The sequence below is a fragment of the Opisthorchis viverrini genome (assembly GCF_000715545.1).
Source record: "Opisthorchis viverrini unplaced genomic scaffold opera_v5_87, whole genome shotgun sequence".
NCBI lineage: Eukaryota > Metazoa > Platyhelminthes > Trematoda > Opisthorchiida > Opisthorchiidae > Opisthorchis > Opisthorchis viverrini.
The window spans coordinates 594,095-618,866 of NW_008751747.1; the positions used below are offsets into that span (position 1 = coordinate 594,095).

General features: G+C 45.8%; 1 protein-coding gene across 1 annotated transcript in view; it reads left to right on the forward strand.

The window, feature by feature from the left end:
* The window catches only part of T265_05054 (hypothetical protein), a gene marked incomplete at both ends in the record, with an annotated part of 37,722 nt that overhangs the window by 6,103 nt on the left and 6,847 nt on the right, over positions 1–24,772 (forward strand). Inside the window, 3 exons of the mRNA XM_009169965.1 lie at positions 1,122–1,200; positions 20,284–20,705; positions 23,317–23,815. Of these exons, the coding sequence (XP_009168229.1) occupies positions 1,122–1,200; positions 20,284–20,705; positions 23,317–23,815 (1,000 nt within the window). The remainder of the gene's footprint in view (positions 1–1,121; positions 1,201–20,283; positions 20,706–23,316; positions 23,816–24,772) is intronic.

Here is a 24,772-nt window from a genome sequence, read left to right on the forward strand (position 1 = left end):
CCTCCCCGCACACCACTCTAAGTATATATATATATATATATATATATATATATATATATATGGGCATCTGTGTACTTGACTGTCGGCCTCTCACGCTAACTGGCTGGCACTCTGCATTCATTCGTAATTTTTACTGTCACAACAGTTTTTGCGGACGGTGCAGAGTTTCTGTGGTTCCTGTCCTTTTGCACTGATCTTGGCAACGGGGCTGTGGGAAACTTGGCACGCGCACTTCGGATTTTGACATCTCTGTCACAACTGTTTGAGGCCTGTGTTTTCAGCGAACCCTGTTACACACCCTAACTACACCTGGCCGCGTTGGTCGTTTCTTTTGGAGCTGGTTAGGTTAGCGCAGTAAAAGGTTATCAGCCCCCCTTTGACGAACGTAGTTGTGTTTGCCACCACAGTAGTCCTTTGCTTCTCTAACAGTGGGGATTAGGATGCAGTTCATCCCCCGAAACGCCCGTGTTTCAAAGATTGACTAATCTTTCACCTTTCAAAAGACTGCCACATGAGTTATGTATGATGCACAGTTTGACCGTTAATCGATGTGAGTTGCTTTTATCGCTTTCAGTTTCTGGGTAGACTATCCGATGAACTACTTGGAAATGTAATCCCCTCGGACTGCGTTTATGGTAGGTTAGAGCTAGGTTCCTTTCCTCGGTTATCCTGCCCGGAGTAGACCTTTAGCTACCTTACCGTTGTGAGGCAGTCAAACATCGGTATTGCTATCGGTACTTGTATATGGTTCGAATCTGTTCTTTCGATTGTTTGACGAGCGACGTAGCATTGTCTCAGTCTCCATGCCTCTTTTGGGTTGCTCAGTAACCATGCGCCCAGTGACTCCCATAAACGAGCATTTTGATTTCTCTGATTTTTATGTCTGGGTTAAAAAACTTTTTTCGGCGTTCTCCTCTTTTCCTGGGCCCTCTTTCAGTCTGTAAAAGCCTCCGGTCCCATCGGGGAACGGGGCAGAGATGTATTTTGCCATCTTAGTAGTTAGCAGTTCACCTCTGGTGTACCACTGATGAAACAACATGTGGTGCCCCCTTTTAGTCCAGTTACATTCTGTTCTGTATATATGTTTTAACCTGTCTCTCTTCAATGCATACCTTCCACAGACGTGCGCATCTACGCCCCTGAAGCGAATAAGTGAACATCTTCGGAACCTCCCCGCACTTCATCAGCTGAATCACGCAAGTGAGTGCTCCTGGCTTGTTTTTGATGTCCCTTTACTGTACGTTTTTCTGCGTCCCATACGGACACCCCGTGCAGGGGGAATCCGGCTCTGCAATCAGCATATTGACGTTCCACGTCATCCATGATCTAGTTTGTATTTTCGTCGGAGATAGGCCTTGGTGCCCACCCTCCTGTGGCGCTTTCTCTTCGGAGGGGGATCACCGCATTTTGCAATTCCCTTAAACCAATGTTACTTCCTGGAAAATCCGTATATAGCTTTAGACGGTGGAACGAAGGAGCATGTTACTTGCCGTGATGTTTAGGTTATTCGGTTACACTCAATGGCTGTTGATCGGTTCATCGCCAACTCACTAAGGATTTCTGTCCGATTCGTAACGAAACGTTTGCGAACCAACTGTAAGCTTAAAAAGCGTGTTGACAATCGCTAGCCCTCTCCCTTAGGCTTCCTTACAAGACAAAAGCTGAAGAGCTTTAGTTAACCACGAATTTTCCAGTCTTATTGCTGTTTACAAGCCTGCATCCCTGGTGTGTCCCAGTCAGAGGGACACAAATGAAGCCATACTAATCGGCCAATCTTTGTGCTTTGAGCTGGAGTTTAAAAACGGACTAAAGCTACGAGTTTATGGGTGCACTAATAATTAAAGCGTGTAATCGCAACAGTGGAACTGATCAATGACATAAAAGGGACGGTTGGGCGCTATTTATGTTCTTACTAGATACCCAAATCACCCGGCATAACTCCTATTGTCTAGGTTCATTATAGAGCGCCGTTCGCTGAATGTGACCACTCTACTTCATACTTCAGCAGCTTGACGGTGGTACGATCGTCTCTTCAGAACGCTGCCGTAAAAAGCAGCCCCCCGCAAAAGACCGTTTGGTTTGGGTTGTTTACACTACTAGTGGGAATTAATCGAACAGCCGAAGGGCTAGCAGCCACCGTCAACATTTGAGAACGCATCCATCAATAAGGTACTTTTATTCGCTGAACTTACCGGGTTGAATTTGGCGCATAGGATGAACGACCTGCCTCATAGATTTCGGTCATCATTAACGTGAGTTAATGGCGGGCGCCTTCACTGGGTGACATCCACTCAGGAAAAGTTAACCTTATATGGATTTTCTTTGGAACTTATTACTAGGAGCCTCCTCAAAATCACTTGGTTCTCTAGCTTTCTTGCGTGGCTATCGTTGACCTTTTGGAGAGCCATGCGCCACTCGGAAATGGGGTTGAGAACCTCAGTAAATCGAGTGATCAAACCGTGTTATAGAATCTGATGTTTGATGAGGACGATAATGATGACTAGTTCTGAAGATCCAGTGGCCAATACAAAACATGCGAGAAAGTGACCGAACTCATATCAAACTTCCTGGAGAAGTACGAATACGGCATCTTTGAACCGAGTTTCGGGTTGATTGGCTTACTCCTCCTTGAGGTAATAACCAGTTTAGGCGGCTTCTGTACACGATCACGAAGACGAAAGTTGAAAGGAAAGAGTAAGAAAGGTCAACAGTTCCGGACATTGCTTTCGAAAGTGTACCTGGGGGAATATACTCCATGGGCTTTTACGCTTCCACGGGTGTTAGAGACGACAAATGAAGTGAAGGTTTCGGGCTATCTTATTTCTTCTTGGGCAGCGCCATAAAAGAGAACAACCGACTGGGCGAAGCGCCGCCTGTAGGTTAAAAAAGACTATGATTGTTGGTTGTTTGTGAGTATGACGACACTCAAGGATTTGTCTAGTGGTAAATAGTCACTGTATCCACGACCTTGGCGGAATCTTTCTTGATTTTCGTGAATACTCTGTTTTCAGGCGTTTACGAGTCTTCGCATGATGAGCCAGTTGTAACGTTAATAATATCTCTGTGGTTTCCGCACTCCGTTTCAGTGCCTTTTTGGAAATGGAGATATCAGTTAAAATTTGCTGTTTTTCCTCATATGTAGTGCATCAAACTTCTAACCCTACGCATATGCGCTTCGTCATTCTCGCCCGAGCCTGGCGGGAGCGAGCATCTCCATTAAGAGCCTTGTTTCTTCTTGAAAATTCTTGCTCTTTATGCATTCCCTCTTCGGAGAGAGAGAGAGATCTGAGCATTCCATATCATCACTGTCGTAATCAGCCATGAGAAACGCGTGCATGTTGTACAATGGTTGTAACTGTCACATTTTTTGCTGGCCGATGACCTAGAGAGTGGAAAGCTACTGAATGAGGACAGCAGCTGATGCATTTAGTGTGTGAATTCAGAAGTGCCAGTGAAGTCTTCATTTGGGAGCTCTAAAGGGGAAGCTATACATTAAAGGCAACAGTTTGGATACATTCGTGAGACTGGGCAATGTCTGTCAATGTTTAACCACTGACGTGTCCCGCCTCGGGTTCCCCATCCAGGTAGACGGCAATGACCAGTGCAGCTGCATTTGCTGCTAAATACTTCGCTTCCAAACTATTACTCGACTTCCTCTGCCTGGTTTCCATCCCCCACGTGGTTGTAAGAAAGGGTTTTCCGAGGAAGTCGGTTGACTGGTATGCGAAGCACGTGACCGAGCCAGTCCAACCTATGGAGTGTGGTCAGTTCATCTATCATGGACGAGTTATTTCTCCTGAAAACCATTAGGCGTGCTTCAGCCTTACTGATCCGATGCTCCTACCAGACCTGGGCAATGCCCCGAAGGCACGGGAACTGAAAGTCTCAATGTCCTCAGCTCACAGCTGCCAGATTTCTGACTCGACGTTTGTTGGATAAGCTAATGTCATCTGCAAACTAATTTGGTTTTTCGAGGGACTTACCTGGAACCCAGCTGAATCTCTCGTTTGTGATGTTTTCAGGCAACTGAATGTGCTGCATTCGCTGATGTCATGTTTGGGTCACAGGTTATGCAGATTCACAAAAGCTGCCCTGACCTTCTAAAACCAGATGGAAATATGGTCTTTGGCTAGATCACCGGGAATAGTACATCTCTCAGGGTATTCGATTTTGCCTACTACCTCAAACTGCTCATCCGCAAGCATGTGATTTGGGTTCGAGCCCACCAAATTTCAGAGCAGTGCCCTACATTGCAGGTCTGAAGTGCATGCTAAGCTGTGGAGCGAAATTGTCATTTATTTAGGCCATCTCATATCGCCCTGGGGATTATTTAGGTCCCAGAAGCATTAAAGGCTGGGAGTGAGTCTTCCATGATCACGTCAACGATGAAGTTGAAGAGGAAAGTGAAAGAGTACAACCCTGTTTGGCACCGCTTGGTGTGGTGATTCCAGACGTAAAACTTATCGCCTACATCCATGAAAGTTGATGTGGTGGCTGGCTATGAATCTGTGGGGAGCACCCTTGTCCCATAAATACTGTTGTAGTGCCTGACTGTCCACGGAATCAATGGCAGCTTTCAAGTTCTGAAAGACCAGCATTTTTGGTTGTCGGAATTCCTTCCAGAATGTGTTGGAGGGTAGGTATGTGATCGATGCATCCAATTGCTTAATGGAACCCAGCTTGGATTCCCCGGGTCTGCCTCTATGTTCAGTCAACCTTTTATGCTACAGCTACCAGGCTAATTTCACGGTGATTTTCGCAGCGTTTGCGCACTCTTTTTGAAGATAGAAGTAACTATCGATGTTCTACACTGGATGTAGCACCGAAAAGTTTTGTCAGATGAGTAACCGGGGATTCTACGCCTTATTTGCAGCGAGCTGGATACAAACCATCCGGTCCTGAGGACTTCTCACAGTTTAGATTATCTTTATCATTGAGAACAACACCAGATTGAGGACACTGTTGCTTCACTGCCCTACAACCATTTTAGCTTATTTCTTTAAAGCTTTGTAATGGAAAGAAGAAAGAAATGGCCAGAAAGGAGGATCTAGGATTGGCCTGGAACAAACATTTGCGTTGCCCACACCTACAACACTTGGTCAGACAATCTGGATACAGTCTGATAGCATGAACACAACTGACATCGGTTAGCACCCATGTCTTTCAGTGTCTCAAGCCAAGCACCGTGAGGGTCGCGCGGACCACATCTTGGAGTGCAAACAGCACCAACAGCACCCAAACTCTTCGTAGCAACCTTCATTCCCTTCTGTTAATTTCTGCCGCATCCAGGTTTCCGCTACTCTGAAATGGGCACGGAAAAAACAGCTCGTCTCGGCGTGCGTAACACAGCCTAACCACCTTAGCTTACAGTGCTGGATGAAGTGTTCGAGTGAAGTGCCCTCTGTTTCACCAAAAGTCTTCTGATCATCTGGGTTCGAATTCGCTGATTCCAGCTATACTTCTGAGACATTTATGGTCAAAGAACTCAAGGTGTGTCACGTCCTCCGCCCGAAGTGGCCAGGTATCCCAGCCGTACAATAACACAGCCTGTGTTGTAGTCTGACATATACGTCAATTAAGACCTCGCGGTTTACTTTTTTGACTCAGTGCGTAGCTCGAATTGGCAAGCGCAATGGCATTCAAGATTAGTACACTGACTTCGTCTGTCTCACTGCCTTCAGAGCTAACGCAACTTCCAAGGTACTTGCAGTGTTCCAAAGCTTCGAGTGTCACTTCTCGAATTCTCAGGGGCATGTTCATGATCTCTAGGTCTTGCAGCATGTTTTTGCACTTTGTGGGCTCGAAACACATGCCTAAGCACTGGATGATCTTGGTCAGCTTTTCAATTAATGCTTGCGCTTCCTGCTCTTTTTCAGAAATGGGAGCAATCTCGATTAAGTTCTCGCTCTAATAAATCTGAAAATCGGGGTTTTGGAGACGTCCCGTTGTTCGCTTTCTTATCTCATCGTTGGCGAAATTAAACAAACATGGAGAGAGTGGCTATCCTTGTCATACAGCACTGTTTCTAGAGAAGCTTTTGTAAAGAACTGACCGGCCGACCGAATCGAGCGCGCTCATGAAATCAAGAAACACCAAGGTTGTAGGGTGCCTACGCGCCTATAGTCGCTGTAGTTCTAGATATGGTCCACACAACCCCCCCCCCTCACCCTGACCGGAATCCTGCTTGCTGTTCTTTTGTGCTGTTTTCACATGCCTCTGTAAGACGACTTACAATAGAGTATGGAGAATATCGTTACAACAGGGGTCATGCTTATTCCCATGTGATTTCCACACTCACTGTGAGTGCCATTCTTGGGACTGGACACCACTACCGACTCAACGCAGTTTATTGGGATGGTCTATTTCTCCCAGATAGGGGCAAATGAGGTAGACAAACACCGACTGAAGATTTCACCTCCAGAGGTGGCGGAAGTTCTCTAGGACCAGCAGCTTGGTGACGCTTGTGGGGCAAAATGCACTCACATATTTCTGAAGCCATCAGGGATTCTAGGTCACTGCTCAGGGCTGAGTGGCCAATTAGAAATCCAACTGGTTAACTATCAGCAATCAGTTGAATCGGTCTTGGAAACGTTCAACCCAACGATTCTGACCTCTTTTCACATGAACAGAGCCCTTGTCATCAGTGATTGTTTCGCCTGCCGGAAGCTTCTTTGGACCCGTTGCGCCTATCAGCTGGGAGTGTTTACACACATTCGCAGAGTTTCACGCCTCCATCACTTCAGCTATCTGGACACATCAGAATTCTTTATCCGCCCCAATGCTCGTTTTCACATAAAGTCTGACAGTTCATCTAGCGGTACTACACTCTCAACCATGAGAAATATATTTTCGAGCTTTGATCAATTTTAAAGCGTCGCTCGAAATTCGGTCCCCAGGTCTAATTGGTTGTGTTGTTCCACAAGCAGGGCACCCGGCATTTTGCAGGGTGGCGGACATTGATTTCCAATAAAAGCCAACACAGAGGACCTATTGTCCAAAAGAGATTTCAGTGCATGGTTTTGGTGGACTTCTTTCACATCAAGATCCGAGAGCTTTCCGATCGCCATGTCATGTGTGCGAATCTTGCGCACCTCTGATGAGCGCAGCGAGAAGCAGCAACCAACAAGCGTGCGATCCAAATCCACATATGTGTTTCAGAACGAGTGACAATCAGTAATTGACTCATGCAACCTACAGCGAACGACAATGTAGTCTATCTGTGTTGGGATTTGGCTCGCATGCTGTGGCAACATATGGTCAAGCAGATTCGATTGCTTCGGAAGTTAGCAATTCACAGAAACGGTCCGTGGTCAGCACATGGCTGTGGCAGGTATTCCCTGTTATCCGTTGGTTTTGATTCCAGTTCGAGACGACCACAAAACTGAGACTCATCAGCGCCGAGTATGACACATCGGTTGCTTTCTATGCCTAATTTGGACTGATGATGAATTTTGGCTGGACGAAACATTGAGGTGAACTGAAGATGACATGGCAGGAAGAAACGCAGGATGTTACGAAACTTTGGGATTTGTTCGACTTTCAGTAAGAGGCTTAATCGACCATCTGGAAACAGTGAAAGATGTGGTGACCAACCGACGTTAGTGGCGTTTATGCTGTCGTCTTCTTTCCAGACTGACTGTTGGGAGTGTATGCATCTGGAATGTTTGTGGTCGGTTAGTCTCCTCCTTGTCCCACTCCATTTCAATACTTTATTCGAATTAATAGACACGGTGAATCGCCGGTGTTTTCTGGAGTTGCTATCAATGACGATAGATTTCTGTAAGCAAGTACTAGGTAGTTTGTTTTGTTTTGTTACAAAAACAGATAAATCATTATGGGTTTAGGTGGTTGGGCATACACTGCGTATGCGCGACCACGGTCTATCAAAGTAGACTGTTTTTCGCTCCAGGTCCTCGGCGGAAAGTTCGTGGAGTACAGGCTATTTAACGGCACTTAACTGACATGGGGTTTGGGGGAGATTGCTGCAGCAAATAGTGGAAAGAAAGAGGAAAGGTGGGAACCTAATGCTACTATATGGAAGAAATCAAGGAACAGGTGCTTGTTTCTTGAAAAGGTAACGCGGTAAACATATTTGAGCATCAAACCGAAGGCACCGTCATTGGAACTGATCTAACCTCCTTTTTTATCTCTTCCACCGTGGACGTAGCACGCGATGACAAACAAACTATCTAATCAGTCCGACTGGGAAGTGATAATGTATTCGCCACTGCGTCCAGTTACGTGCCATATCGTACAGAGTTTCTAACCGCATGCGACTAATGCATAAAGATCCCAAGGCACGGCTGTTTGCCGTAGCAAAAGGCTTGTCCATCTACCGAGCTCCCATCGCCCGTCAGAGTTCTCGGCCATTCCTTAGTCTGTTCACTGTTTGGCGTTTGAAGGATTTGCGTGCGCCGTGGTACTCATTGCTTGCCGGTACGGACTTTCTAGGATCGGTCAGGGTTAGCAGTCTCAACTGGTCATTTGATTGTATTGGAGAGGTCGGAGAGATAGCTTTGAACGCCAATAGCATAGCTCCTTTCAATTTCTGTCTTGCTTCGTCCAGGTGCTCGTTAGAGTTCAGTACAGTACAGTATTGGCTCACTACAGAAATTAGCCGAGCTAGCTCAGACCGATACCGTTGGGCTGTGATTCTTTTCCAAAGATGAAGGATTGGTAGTGTATCTGCTGACTTGCAAGGGTTTGAAGGAAAGCGGATTGTCAAGCGTGCTGGCACTATAGCGTGATCGGAGTGAGAAGTGGCAGCAATCTTGAATTGTGGCTCTGCAGCAGTCGTTGAATGCCACCTGATCCAGTTAAGTAAATGGTTGATTTGCACTTGGTGACGGCCAGGTTACCATTCGAGCGTGTGTTGGAATTTCATGTTAGCCAGAAACAACTGGTGATTAGCACACAACTAGAGGATTCGCTCTTTCTCTCTCCGAATCGATAGCCCAGATGTGATCCCAAGAAGCTTAAACGAAGCTTAAATGACTTGAGCATTCATGTCACCTGAAAGGATAAGATTGTCAGTGCCTCTTGCTTCACGAATGAACCAGGTCAAATCTCGAGAGACCCTATCTTGGACTGTTGATTTGATAGTCCGACCTGCTCGACTGTAGTAGGGCTTATCCGGCCCGGGGGAGCAGATGTCTCACTGCTGCCGCGTATGGCAGGTGCGTTTGAAGCAATGTCTAGCTCACTGCAATGTTTTGTTGTTTCCCGACCATGTTGGATAACTCGCCAAAGGTCATGGTGATCGGAGTGTGCGGTTTTCATGGTCGACCTTTCCGCCCGCCCTTCCTCAGTGAGGCAGCATCTCTTTCTTGGACGACGTCGCATGCCGAAGGCCGCGTCATACCAGTCATTCAAGCGAGCTGAATGATGCCGTTTACAGTTCTCATGTTGCAGTTTTCAGAACAGTCGCTTTTTATGAATTTGTTGCGGCCTCGTGTTGCTTTCCTGATTGAGATGTCGCTTGGATTTTCATAGAAGCTTTATCCTGATTGGATTTTCATTCAGAGAGACTGAAAGACTGTGCTCCTGGCAACACGAAGATTTTTCCTATCTTCGTTCAGCCTATCTGTAAGAACCGCTTTTGAGAGTTGTCTAAATAATTCAGTCGACTTGTTTTCATTTATCAACGGATAGTGTGTTTAGAGTTAAGGAGCGAAAACGGACGGTCCATCTAGTCCGTACCAACGCTTGATCCAAATCCGTACAGTTGTTCAAACAGGAACGACATTTGATTACTGACGATAGCTAATCGCGAAGTGGTTCAGAGAGCGTCCTGTGTTATGTGAAAGCTGATATGTGCAATAAACAGTTCGTTGTATTCGCACAACTGAATAAAGGGTCAATACTGTTCTTGGGGCGGCAACACCAAATCGACCACCCAGATGTCACTCGCTGCTACTGAGTTGACCGATATGAGCAATCATATCACTGGCTAGATGTGTTGATAACTTACTCCCGTCGAGAAAGGTTCGGAAATTCGCAACAGAACCCGTTTTTGTCGTTATTCTTGCCGAAATTTACAGGGATGTACGCGAATATCATTATCCGCTATTAGCGGGCCTGATGGTTGCGGCCAGCTTAATAGCCCACAACCTGCTGTTCACAGAAGTCCATTCCAACAGACCTTTTCTTGCCTTCGATCGCAGTGCGATCCCTACATCTAAAACTTTGAGACGAAGTCTCAGGGTTATGGGATATCCGAAGAGTGAATCGCGAACTGGGCCTTCTGGAGATGCACCCATGGAATGGTTGACAATTTGATCAAAGTCTCTTAACCTTGTCAGCCACTTGGTGGGTCATATAAAAGTCGCACATACAGTACACGTCAGTACTCAAGGAAAACGGAGACTGAAGGAGTGGACGCAACATAGCACGAACACACAGCTTATTAGCAGAGCAAGCGTAAAACTAAAATACACATGAACACGACTAATACAAGTGTCTGACCCAACAGTGAATCGTGAGTTCAGCCAATCAGCGCGTTGAAAAAATGATTCAGTTGCAGCACCCTTTCGTTGCCTAGCTGCCATGCCACCCGAAGCACGAGGGCCGGGATACTTCCGGGTTGACCAAGCCCGGATAGAAGCAGTGGAGATGCAGGGGTCGATTTCGAACCACCGACCGCTAATCACCGTTAGCCACTGAGCCGTCTCGAGCCATCTGTCTGTGTCTACAACCATCGGTGCACTCTATGTGAGTAACAACGCCGCATATGGAACGGGAAGAGTGGACGTGAAATCATATGATTTGGTCCAAGGGAGGGCATAGTACAATACTTGTTTGGTGTTTTGAGTTAGAGCGCAGTTCCAGCACTTGCCTCAAGGCGAAGATATGTTCGATGCAACCGCCGTCATGGTGAAACCCGACTTGGTTCTCACTAATCTGACTCTCCCGATGGTGGGTTAACCCTCATAGGATGGTACCAGAGAGCACCTAGAAAGCTATGGCCACTAGATTGATATCCCTGTGGCGTTTGCATGACGCTTACATCCTTTTTGGATGTAGCAGTAACCGTTGAGGCTACCCGTTCGGTCGGCATTCCCTCACCACCGGTATTCTGGAGTAAAGTTGTCAGAACAACCACGAGGAACTCGTCACCTTTGAAAAGTGCAGGATGCAAACCGTCTGGTGCAGATGCTGAAGCAGTGAGTGCACATGGGTCTTCCGTTGTCGATAGCGAACTGATGGCGCCTCACTCGGCTTCAGTTATTCCTTTCAGCGGGTAAGTTGACGGGGCCCAGCTGGACTGCTCTTCAAAGTGTTCAATCGTCCTTCAAGATAACTTTGGATCGAGGTTTCGTTCTTTTCGAGGATCGTTTCACTAACACCTACCCTCCTCAGACCAGTTGCTCGAATTATCTAGAGTAGGGTTCGATTGTCACCTGTCACAAAAGCACTGAAAAAGTCGCTCCCCATCATCTGTGCGGCGAGCGTCACCTCGAATCAGCCACCAAGATGGACCTGGAATTTTTTTATCTCACTGGAGAACAATAAATTCTAATTGCGTTTCAAAATGATTAATTGATGGTGAAATTTCGTACCACTGAGTGCACTACAAGAAAGGCACATCGTTCGGTGGCGCAAGGCACACAGTGGTATTTGTGTGGCAATTTGTGTGATAATCATGTTTAGTGGCCTTCAACTGCAAGCTTGTTGTCACTTTAGTCTTCGCTTTCCTGGATGGGGCGCACGTGACCCCTTCCCGTGTTTGGCTGCAGACATTGAAAGAAAAGGCGACTAACTAGTGTCAGTGACGCTCATGCTATCAGCTTCTATTTGGATTGTCTGACTGGATGTTGTAAGTTCAGGTCGCGTTTGCTAATTTGAGACACCTATGGCGGCAGAACGGTATATCCTTGATTATCAAGGGATGTGTGTATCAGACTGCATTACAGGTTGTTTTGTTGTATGGCTGTGAGACTTGGCTTGTGCGAGCAGCGTAACTGAGACATCTTCAGGTGTTCGACAATCGTTGCCTCAGAACCATAGCTCATGTGGGCTGGTGTTGGGAAATCCGTAACGAGGCAATTAGAAAGCGAGTGTTCGATTGCTTAATGGGAATTTCAATTACTACTTGCTGTTGGAAGTAACTTTTCTCAGAGACCATCAATTCCAAGCCAAGTCCCACAAAATCTCACCGGTTTTTTTTAAATTACATTCATTTTTTGATGTAAACTATATCAATAGCTTTCGCTCTGGAAAAATAGGGATCGGCGGATGTTTTGTTGCTCTTTGGTGGACAGACGAATCATGGTATTCGGAATAATTGGACGACTAGGACATAACCTATAACTGACGACAATGATACTGTTGTTTTTCGGTGCATTCACGAAATCGGCGTCGGAGCGCCATCAATTCCAACTGGACAAGCCTTATTTATGTGAGTGGCGCTTACTACGCTAGAAATTACCGTGTCTGGACCAATTTTCGTGAAGATTATGGTCGATATATTCAAACAACTGGCCACAAAATAACATTCGTCCTCCTGACCGTGGCTCCTGTCCGGCGACATTGCTCATTGGGTGAACGCATTTGTTGGTTTTCGAGAGGATTATTTCTTTGGGAACATCATCGTAACATATATCCGGAGCGTGAACTCTCAGGGTGAGGAATTGTCAAAACTGCAGTCTTGTCTCCAGTCGTCAGCGAGACCCCTTACCGGAAAGAAGCTAATTTAACGTTTCAACAAATACACTCATTTGCAAATCAAGTTGATTTCCACGGAGACTCAACTGAATCTCTCGTTTATGATATTCTTCAACTGAATGTGTTGCACAAAGGCCATCTCATGTTTAGTTGTTACGATATTCGTGATATCGCAGTACGTTTTCATTAAAGAAACTACTCTTCGACAGTCCACGACCGGTTTCACCCTTTTTGGGGCTCATCAGGTAGATACAGTCCCCGTATTTCCGTCAACCTTATGTTCTACTTGAACCGAAGCTTTTGGCTAAAAAGCCTAACCACAAGGCAGTGTGGTCTTTGGCGAGAAATGCAATTGCATTACGGAACAAGTCGCTGTATGTTCCAACCCTCAACCTGGAGGACCAGGAGACTGTGTTTATGAGACCTCTAACCACCCTAGTATGAGAGACTCTGTGCGGGGGCACCCCCCGTTATAGATCAGTGGGTCGCTGGAGCGCGCAAACCGTCACACCACCGTGAGGTCCAGTCTCTTCGTGACATCATCAACAACATCAATCCTGTGGATTTATGATAGCTGTCAATCACGTCGACCTCCAAATAATCTTCTCAAAAGAAAACCGACGTGATCATCCGCAAACATGCTACCTACCGTTGCATTCGAAGGTGTGAGTAATTTCTACTAGTACATAAGGAATGTTCATGCAGTGTTTCTACTCCAACTCCTATATATGTGTGTGGTTGAACGGAAACCGTGACTCAGAAGACCATTCCGTCATCCTCGCTCTTCACTATACCAGATGGGACCAAGCCTACGTGTGCATCAAATTTAAACGATTAATTGCTTGGCTTCATTCAATAGCGTGTATCACCTAATTGGCTTATACATGTGACTTGGAGATTTTCACGTGACGGCAGGACGTCTTATTCACCGACTCAGTCGTTACAATCGATATTCTCAGCTATCATACCGGCAGAACAACTGATCGCAATGCCCCTAATCAAATTGGTAGCCTCAGAATGGCATTGACCGGAGCAGCGTTTGCACACTAGTCAATCGAATTAGTCGTATGTAAGCCGTACTGATGACTATCTGAAATGGCTGAGAAGCTGAAATCAAAGGTGATGAAGGTGATTCAACAAGGGTGCGATCCTATCCTACTTCACGACATTATCGACCAAAATCTGCCACATTACCCCGCCTTGAGTAATGCAATGATCCTTGGAGCTACAGTGGCTGGAACTCCGTTCCATAAGGTGCAATCCTGAAAATTGAAACTTCTCTGCCTGCCTCAGAAAACTCCGAGGTCGAAATGCTCCGGGGGCATCCGCTCCCAGACGATATTGTTCTTGGTTCAGACCTTTCCAACCATTTTAAAGAATGTAAATAATTCTGCAGTGTGGTTTGGTATGTACTTCACACCTGCAAAGTGTAAGGTGCTACTACAAAATAGGATGAGATCCAACCCAAACTTCCTGTCTGCAGACGAGCGAATCGATTGTGTAGATGATACATTTGTTTGTTATATTACATTACATTACGTTTGTTTGTTGTATAAGTTCCGATGGACCGACTGAAGAAGAGATTACCGCTCGAATCGGAAGGCCAGGGCAGGTTTTTCAATATCTGCCTCCCATGGCTGCGACCTCACATCAGCTTATCTATCAACTTTAGAGTATACACTGCAGCAGTGTGATCCATATTGCTCCGTGGACCAGAAAATCGGCCTTTACACGCAGACCATGTAGGAGGACTGTCACTGTTAGAAGTTCGGTATCTCCGAAGCCTTTGTGGGGTCCGGTTGGAAAATCGGATTAACAGTATCGTTAGATGAAACAGATGGCTTCGGGAAAAAGGAACTCCCAGGATAGGTGAGTTACTCAAGCCTTATAGGTTGCGCTGGTTAGGAAGTGTATTCCGCATATCAGAGGACCGTCTGGCTCGCGGAACTGTTTTTGCCCAGCTCTGTGCTGAATAGAAGCGACCGATTGGTGGACAGTCTATGACCTGGCAACAAAGTATGAAGATACCGACCAGTAAATTCACTCTGGTTGACGACTGCCAGCTCCCTGCGTATGGACCCCGGTCTTAACGGATCAATGGTTAGCGACACTAGTAGATGTGGCTCAGTTACGCATCCAGTGGCAGTTAGTGCATCAAAGCTGTTGCCTTCAGTGCGTAGTTTTTCTGCTTTTCAATCCTTCGGCTAAGTGGACTAACTCAGTACGAGCTGATTCCTTTTGCTATCGCCTCTACTGCTTGATCGTTTCATTTCAGCTGTGTCATTTCCGGTAACTGGGTCAACGTATTCTTGGTTTATAGCTAATAAACTGATCCGCACTAATCTTCACAACATTCGTTGGGTATTCCTTGTTTTGCATCTCATATACTGAGGTAGATTCGTGCATGGTACCCCGGAATTCGTACTCGCCTGTAAAGTCCTGTCTATCTCATGGGAATGTAGGAGAGATATTCTTCGGAATGAGACTGCTTGATACCCTCCTAACGGAGATATTTCTGTTGGGAAGCGGGATAATTTACTGGTCGCTACTTTGCCCTTATCTTTTTCCAGTTAAGGATAAATCTGTCTCAAGAATATCCCGAATCGCTGCTGCCACTGAAGCACGATCAACGGCAATGCCCGAGTACAACGTCTTTTAGTAACGAGCACTTAACAGGCCACCTTCGGTACTCACACTATCAGGCCTCATAGACGCTGTTCCACTATCTCAATGCTCCTGTTTTATTGGAGCACCTCCCCCCTCCCCCCCGCAGCAAGCAGTACCCTAGGGGAAGACGTGTTTGTCCCCTTGGGTTTTTACAGAGGGCGTCAGAAAAAAATTTAAAAAATCGTCCATCCCTCCGGTGCCTAACTGCCATGCCACCTGAAGGTTGCACGAGGGCTAGGATACTGCCAGGTTGCCCAAGCCTAGACAGGGGAAGTCGAGAGGCAGAGGGATAACCAAGCAGAAAGCACTTTTTATCATCTCATCTTTATGATTAAGTCGTCCGTCACCAATGATATTGTTGGTTGCCATACTTTATCCGTTCAGCTAGGATAAAAACATCCATATACATCTTTGTATAACCGCGCATTGCCGGTGGTGATTCCCCTGTTCCGTGAACCATTGAGGTTGAGTGAGTTTAATTTTAACTCTGCTGGACTATCAGCCACAAGCTTGTGAGTAGAAAACGAACCAGATTATTTTAATGGTCCAGGACAGTTGAGAGTTTATTAGAAATGTGCACTCCGAATTCTATAGCAGAATATCTTCTTTCAAACTCATTCTCATTGGGTTCGATGACCTGGAGGGATCCGCGGGAGGGTGGAACTGTCACGACGTTTGGGTCCTTGTTTCTGGAATATCGTTGGTTTTCACGTGCGACCTTTCGCAAGGCTCCTGTTACGGTAGCCGATTTCATTTATTGATCGGACACTGCGGGGATCAATGCGATCAGCATACGTAAAAGAGAGAGACTCTTAAACTTTCATACATATGTCATTTTTGTTCTGATATACAACTTTACTGCGTTTTGTGATGGCGGTAGCAGACGTAATAATAAGTTCAATGCTCCCGACTGCGATATTCATACAGCTTTGGTTACCCGAGAACTGAATTAAGCACAGTCGGCCTGTGTTTCTTAATCTACGCCAGTTTCAAAGATTTCCTGTGGCTTTTGGCTGTCAGTGCATTCGTTATGCGTGCCGAATTGCGCAATGAAAATTTCACTGCTTGTCATCGCTAGTGTATGACGCGAGCCCGTGACGCAAAATCCAATGACCAGCGGCTAATCTGCAGGCTTTAATTTAAGTAAAAAAAAAAACATTAAATCCTATGGATATCGCTAACCTACCGATTGTACGGGGATTTTTGTGCTTACTCTGGTTCGGATGTCAAGAATCCTACTCGGATCTCACTTCAGACGACTAGCCTGCTGGTCGCTCTGATCCAGCACTTTTTAGATCACGGAGAGCGAGCTGGTTGCTGGTATGAAACCGTGTCTACGGGGATCCGGTTCTGCACTCAGTGACCTGTTTAAATGAAGTGTCAATCGCTGGCTACTACAGTAGGACAAGCTAAGACACGCACAAGCCTGAACATGTATTTAGGAACCCACCAGCAAGCGGCCTGTCGCTTAGGCCTAGCTACTAGCCACGCGCGTGTTTTATCGATGTCTGTCTGCCTTTCGTTGTTTCATTGGCTCCCTGGCCTGTCTACTATTGATTGTCTTCATGACCACGTGTCTGTAGTCAAATCCGTGGTTGTTCTTACCCCTCCACCCTCTTACCTGCCAGCGCACATACATACGCACGGATGCTTGTGTTCAATTCACACACACACAAAAGCGCGTGCGCTCTAGCGCGTGTCTGTTATTGATTGTCTTTGCTAGCATGTCTCTGGTAGGCGTGTCCCAGCTGTTGGCTGTTCGCCAGCAGCTCGCCTGTCTTGCTTGGCAGTGTTCATCTTGCACACGCTACTTGTTAGTAACCTGTATTTGCCGTCTTTTTTGTTGGCTCATCAACCCCGGAAGACTCCCTGGGGGATGGTAGCTCCACCAGCACAAACTCGTTCGGGCGACCACATAGAATCTCGGGAGGGCGAAACCGAAAGAACGGAAGTCCCAGCCGGCTTTTTGTGCCACAGTATTGTCTTCGGGCGAACGAGATACGAGTTTCAGCGCTGCAAACAGATGCTAGGAACGGGCTATGTTCTAATGAATTCTGATGTGAAAACGAGGACCGTTTCAGCTGAGGATGACTTGGCCCTAACTGAACACTGAACAACGAGAGACTAATTGCCTGCCCCACTTCACTGCTCCCGTAACATTTGTTTTTGATTAACACCGGGATACCGGAGAGAAATGGCTTTCCAACGCTCAGCTTATTGCATTCCAGCATAAATTACCATTTTGAGCGCCAGATGGGATGAAACAAATGGTAATCGAGAGCTCCGTTAAACAGATTCACCGTTTTGTTCATCATTCATAGAGGGGTTGGATAAAACTGGTAGTGGTTTGTACTAGAGCCCCAATTTTTACTCATGTTTTTCAACATGAACTCTATAATCAGGATTCCCCTAATGTGTGAACATTCATTCGCGATTTGATGGAACTAACAAGTAGCAAAAAGCGCACTACTCACTGACATGCAACCTTTCAAAGATGCATTGGATACATTTCCACAAATCAGCTTGAGTTTTTCCTACTGGTGGTACCACGCGTTTTTTTTCATCGTTCTTGATTTGGGTTTTTCATTGGATTTGGGAGACCTTTCTTGTTTCCATTTAGTTCCGATAACTGATAGTTGCAAGAGCTGGACAGTTTAAAGCTACAAATCAAGACATCTTATAACCGGGGCTTTGGCATGTATCTTGTCGCCCTTAATCTCTAGGTCACACTAAATAGTTTTGTGTTCTTAGGATCCGGTCTAGTGAACTCCAAAATCCAGTACCAACATTCAGAAAAGCAAACCTACATTTTGATACAAATGGTAATGATCCACCCTCAAGTACCACAAAATCACGCTAAAGCAGTTGTCTTTGGAACTGGTCTGTGGTGCAACAAGGCGGCCGCTTTGATCGGTTGATTACCGATAACGAACAACCAGGCCACTTGGTTTACGACACCCAAACTCAGTATAGGACCGGTAGGTTTTCTTTTTGGCACTAACCCTACCAAGATCCTGGTTTTGTCCATTTTTTCCATTAACTACCCAGGCAACGGCAACATGCTTGCTTGACCTTTCACGTTTAGCTCAGAAACACTCAGCTTTTCCCCATTTTTTGGTATGTGTGTCCGTTGTACATCTGTCCTCCCACCAGACCTGCCGTACTGGATGTTAGCTTCGATTTTCGCTTGTTACCTGCTACATGTGGCGTAGTAATAACTTTATACATACCGGGACCTCCTGAGTAGCAATTCACAACCTTGCAATCAGTGGACGGGTACGCGTCATGCATCGTGATCACATTGTGAACACGAGATCAGTTTCGTTGCTATTGCATGACACTTGGACCGACGTAGTATAATCCTTTGTGAAAATGGGAACCGGGAATTTGAGGTGGACTGGAAATCATTCGTGGATGGATCAAACTGCAACAAGAGAAACCACTAAACAATGCAGAGAATTGTCGATCCCGGAGCTTACTTATTTGTGGTCCCCGCCTTGGATGACCGCTGCACTCAGATTTATAGTACGTCAGACTCCATGGGCCACGCAAAACGTGTGACTTATGGACTTCGGTAATGCTGTAATTTGTATGGATGAGATTACTAGTCCACTGTGAAATGTTGCTACAGAATTTTTCTACCATACAGTTGAACTAGTTCACTTAATAACAGAGACCAGCACTTGCTGGCCTTACATAGGCTGCGGAGCACAGGTCATCGAAGATGAGTGGTGCATTTGGGAGCCAGTCGAACGTGGTGTTCATCAACGGGTGATAAATGCAAACCATTGAATAACAATGAATTTTTCACGGTACAATAGCTCATTAGCTTGCTTTATGCCAATTGACTTATTCATCTAACCTATCGACGACAGGTAAGAAGGTCCACCTCAACCGTACGCAAGACAACTTACCAACAAAAAAATAAAAGTAACTTAAGCATTGTGAAAACTCCAGTGATCGTTTGACGAACGCGTTCGTTCCACTCACGATAAGAGATATTCTGCTCATCCTGTGCGGACAACGGCCGTCTGCTCCTTGCGGCAAACGAATGCTTCGGATATTAAATTGGTTCAATGTACTCATGAGTAGTCGAATTGTGTGGCACTTTCCCGATCAATCTTCTCATTACGCTTGTCAGTCGCCGGTTCTGTCGCATTCCGACGTTATAACTCTATTCCGGCCTGTTCTTCAGTCTCATTCGGAATGTGGTAAATAATTGAACCCGTGTTTTCTCACAGGCCGTGACTTTGCTGGTGCTTTTCGTAGGGCTTCCGCACCCCACGTGCTCCTGTTGCATTTTAAGCCCGGTCCTTCATCACTACTACCAAATATCCAAGCCTTTTTACTCTACCCTCATACGGCCCTTTAACATCGGTTCTGTCTAGATCGCGCGGCACCACCTGGCACTATGGTGTCTTATTTTATTTCAGGTCCCACAACCGGCTCAAGATAGTAAGGCTGTGGTTCATACATGCCATAGCTCAGGCTGAACCATGTAAAATTTAAGTTCTGTGAACATTTGTGAACCACCACTGTGAAAAAGACCGTAACAGACGGCATCTGTCACCCTGAGTGATGATAGCATCGGGGTGGAAACCTTATATATATATCCATGTATATGGGGAGGGAGTTAAATCTGGCATTAGAAAGTGCGATACCCTTGTGCCGTAGGACTGTCGACTCTGAGTATGAGCGCCGTTTTCACTGTTCTTTTTCGGTTTGATGAGGACGAAATGATAGATAGTGCGTGTGTAGTTGGAAGACCCTGAACAACTTGGTTGCTGATGCGTTCATTCAGTCTCAGTCCTAGGATTTTGGCAAGCTAACACTAGACCCATTCTTTGTTCCGCTTTCAGATGCTACCTTACCGTATGTGATTTTGATGTTATTGTTATTGTTTTCATCAGTTTCGACGTTGAGATTATTTTCTTTTCGTGTCATTCCCTTTAGATAACAGCCCAAAAGAAAACATGAAAATTGTTCCTAGCACTGGTACATCGTGTTTTTCTACAGAAGCCGCTGCTCCTTCCATCCAAACTTTGACTATTGTCACAAGCGGAACTGACACGAGCGTTCGCAACACCCTCTTATTGCCCATTATGCAAGCCTCTCATAGCAGTTCCGGCATCTACCAGTCTCCAGTCACTACCTCTGCCTCCAATTCAGATCACATGACCTATATTTGCACATCCGCTGTCTCTGATGAACCCCTCACCACCACCACACTCCTGAACACCAGCTGCAACGAATTCGTCAGCTCAATCGCTTCAGAGGACGCGTCTTCCACAACAGCTCCCGGTCCCCGCTGCAATGGACAGAAAAGCAGCAACGAGATCACTATCCATGACTCGGATCGCAGTGAAGCAATTACGGTACATGTTGGTCGTTTCCCGCCGTGCAACGCGTGTTAATTGGCAGTAATTAACCTTACTGGTCGGAGCCATCGACATTTCGAATGTAACATTAAACCTGATTTGTGCAGGATTTAGAGGCCTTGTACCTTTGCCTACGATGCACTGCACTCGACTCCATTTGACGCCCAATAATCGAGCATTTGTCTAGTTACAAGATTCCGTATTGAATTATGTAGTGTAATCGCACTATGTATCTTATGAGCAATTCGGAGTGCCAGTTTGAGGGGAAAAAGTGTATATGCTGCCTATGGTCTCGAATAACACTTTTGGTCACAGGGTTTGGGGAAAAGTGCTTGATGCAGTGGTTCCACCTTAGAGAGAACCCGTTCCGTGTGTAGCCAAATTTTATCGATTGACATTCCCACACTCTGGCAAGACTAGACAGACTGCTAAATATATTGTTGTTCGCTTGAAGAGGTGCGTTTCCCTGAAGCATGTATTCTCTATCTGCCTTTCTATTCCGCAGTCCCATGCTTACTTGTAATATCTCTTCAGTAATGTCCGGGAATAGTTTCATTTCTCTTCGAGTCAGTCAAACAAGTCAATCAGTTGTACGAACGCCTTGTGATATATACCCATTATTTCTGCAGATGATATCTGCTTAAACCCTGTATCAGTATCTTGCACCGTGAGCACTGTCTTGGTGCTTGACTCACAGCTGGCTTTCAAGCTATCGTAAAATCCCAAGCGCTACTGTATAATATACAAACGCGACTAATCGTGTTGCGCACACGTTCGGGCCTAATTGTACCGTCTTCAACCCTTTTAGTGTTGATCCACGATGTGATCTAGACTCACGTTACGTTGACCAAGAGATGCCACAGTCTAGTCCGTCTTGTCACGCACTTAGTGGATGAATATTAGACAGTGGCTTGGATTTAGCCGACTAAAGTCGCAAATCGTAATCTCTTCACCTGTTCCTAATCACAATGCGCTCTGCGTAATATCTTTGCTGTACGGAATATGTTTGTCCCCGTGCTATCAAACCTATCGTCCAACCACCGCTACTATCAGGGAGAGCACCTCTTATTACCCCCTCCCCCCAAGATGACCTTTTTAGTCAGCCTTTTGAGGCGGTCTCTGTTGTGTCCCTAACAGAAAGATAAAAAATAAGTGGGCGTCATATTCATGTTGCCGAACTGCTGATTCTTAAACAAACGTACACAACTACGAGAAGTGTACTGTTAGCCTCAGCGTTCATGTTCTAGGCTATTATCCTAGCATCTGTGGAATATGAGTTTCCTGAGAAATTACGTGCAGTTTAGAATGAAGTTCAACTTCCACGACGGATAGACTCGCATTGCTTGGACTCAGAAGTCTCAGAGTTAATAGATAAATGCTTTTGAAATCTGATAGAATCCATTGAAATCCCATGAGCTAAAGCGAATTCACCAAGTTGATGTAAAAATGCCTGTTCAGATGCCATCCCTATAAGTTCAAGCTGTGCTTGTGATCGGTTGCTTTAGTTGTTGGACACACCGTGTTTGGAGGTTCTTGTCACATTGTATAGGTCTCAGTGTCTACTTCTACCCCTACTTTTATCAATACTGCAGAGCTGACCCGAAATTTTGGGCAGTCAGCGTGAGCGGTTTGTTAGGGTTCGATATCAGACTTCACCAATGTTCGGTCTTTGGGGCACAGTGGTTTCATAAACCGTTTTACGTTGGTAATGTATTCTGTAAACCTCGTCAGCAATGGCGCACCGACGTCCTACAAGAATGTTGCTTCCATGGATGTTGCTAGCGTTGCTGATACACCTTTTCGCAAACTAAAAGCTTATCGCATTGTAATAACGGTAATGCCTCGGCTTAGTTATCGGTCTGATCCTTTCAAGCTAGCGTTTCCAGCAAAAGAAGCACCAAGGGTGCACAAAGTGTGTTACACGCCCAAAACCAGATCACAAACACATGTACAGTGCATCGTATTTAAAGTGTACACGGTGACAAGGTCATGGAAATTCTCATACATTCTGGACGCGACATTGGCAACCGGTGTTCAGCGGATACTGAGTCGTGATTGGCTGTTGAGTCCACATTTTCGAACAAGCAGAAATCGCCTTGAAGCTGGATCGACAAGCGACGAAAGACAGTTGCATGTGAATTGCGTTTCTTATTCGTCGCAGAGCATACCGGCGAGTGGTAGAGCACTATTCCGTCCAACAACTTTTGTTTTTGTTTCTGTTTATTGTATTTAAACAACAGGGGGATAAATGAGCTGGAGGAAACAAGTGGCCACGCCGAGCTGTTCATGTAAAGCATCCGTCCGAATTTGTACACTCAACAGAGGCGAGTTATGCTGTCTCCATCCCATCACAACCGATCCAGCAAAAATTAAAACAGTTGTCATCTAGCTGCATAGGCTACGTTGATGGTTGGCTCATTTTTTACGTTACGCGAGTGTGTCGTCGGTACTAGTAGAGTTAGAAGTTTGACGAAACATATGTACAATTGGGTGACTTCTGGAGCACGTCCATGGTAATTCACTGGTTGGAAAGCCGGTCCGAATTTGTATTTCCAGTGTCATTTTCCATGAGTTATCAATACAATTCTCCATTTCTTTTGTCTTCCAGATCCCCGATGACTCGATGGATATGAAGCCTGAGCCAACCGAGTGTCTCACACAGGTTTCTGTCACAACCCTGGACTCGTCAGACCCCCTCTTGACAACTACCTCCTCCGAACTCTCTTCAGTTACCTTCCCTCCTCAACTGGCCTCCATGGAATCATTTGTTACCCAATCAGCGACTCCTGTAGCAACTAACACTGTGTCCAACCTCACTACAGTGGCTTCCACTCGTCCCGGACTGTGTGTCTCCACCGCACTTCTGGCTCTCGGACGCGGTAGTCCATCATCCACGGAAGTTGCCAGTTCGTCCTCTTCCACCAAACAGCAGGCGCACGGAATCGGTCCCTACCGCTGTACAGATTGTGACAAAGAATTCCGAATTCTACGCTATCTAGAGAAACATCGGCGCATTCATACCGGAGAGAAACCGTACCAGTGCTGCTATTGTGGTCGTCAGTTCAACGATTGGCCCAACATGAATAGACACAAAAGGATACATACTGGTTAGTGATGTCGTGTAATGATTCACCTGTCCCGGAATTCCTGATGCCTATGAGCAGTTCGACCCGTCCAAATGTACAGGAACGACAAAAAAATGGACGTCCATAAACCGTTTGCCTACGCTGATTTGCGCTACCAGTTTTGGACTCAGATGGCATGCAGTGTACATTATTTACACACTCGGTTGTTAATTTTTGACGAGCCCGTCGATCATTGTGAATCGACGTCTTCTAATCACTTTTCCCGTTCGGACATGCACATTGACTGCGACTGACGTCCCTCAATCAGGGTGAAGCGCAGTTTTAGGTGATATTGTCACCCGTGCGTCGACCAATGCTCATTCATTCAAATTGAGCACCTTTCAAGAACGGACCCGTCAAATTCGCCAGTTGCTTGCCTTGCCGATTTTAATTCGAAGAGCCCATAGCAGATTAATTTACTGTCCCGAGGTAGCCATATGGGGGTAGAATACTCACGACAATTCGCCTAATGCCAGGGTGAAACCTATGCGACGAAATCAGGAACACATTTTAACACAGCATAATATCAGAGGCCAACTTTGTGGCAGTTTTCACCCTCCTAATTCAACCAACTTACGCATCCTTCAGTGTCTACCCAATTATGTGGTAAAATTGGAACAGATTACATTCTGCTCCTCCTATTCGTTTGTTGCAGGCAAATGGTAATATATTGATCCGTTATTCATAAAATGGGCTTATCGATCTACGCCACCCCTGCATGCTCAACGAACCGACGATAATTGTGTCAGTGTGAACCTTTATCATTGTTGTGGTTGCTGTTGCGGTATCTTTATTCTAGACTAGATGACTGAAGCTGCCGAATCAACTGGAAGGAAGTGCACATTGGACATTGGACTAAGATTATCTATGTATCACCTCTGTTCCAAATTGAAACAATTGTTTGGCTCTTTGAATAGCGTGGCGAACTTATGTTTATCA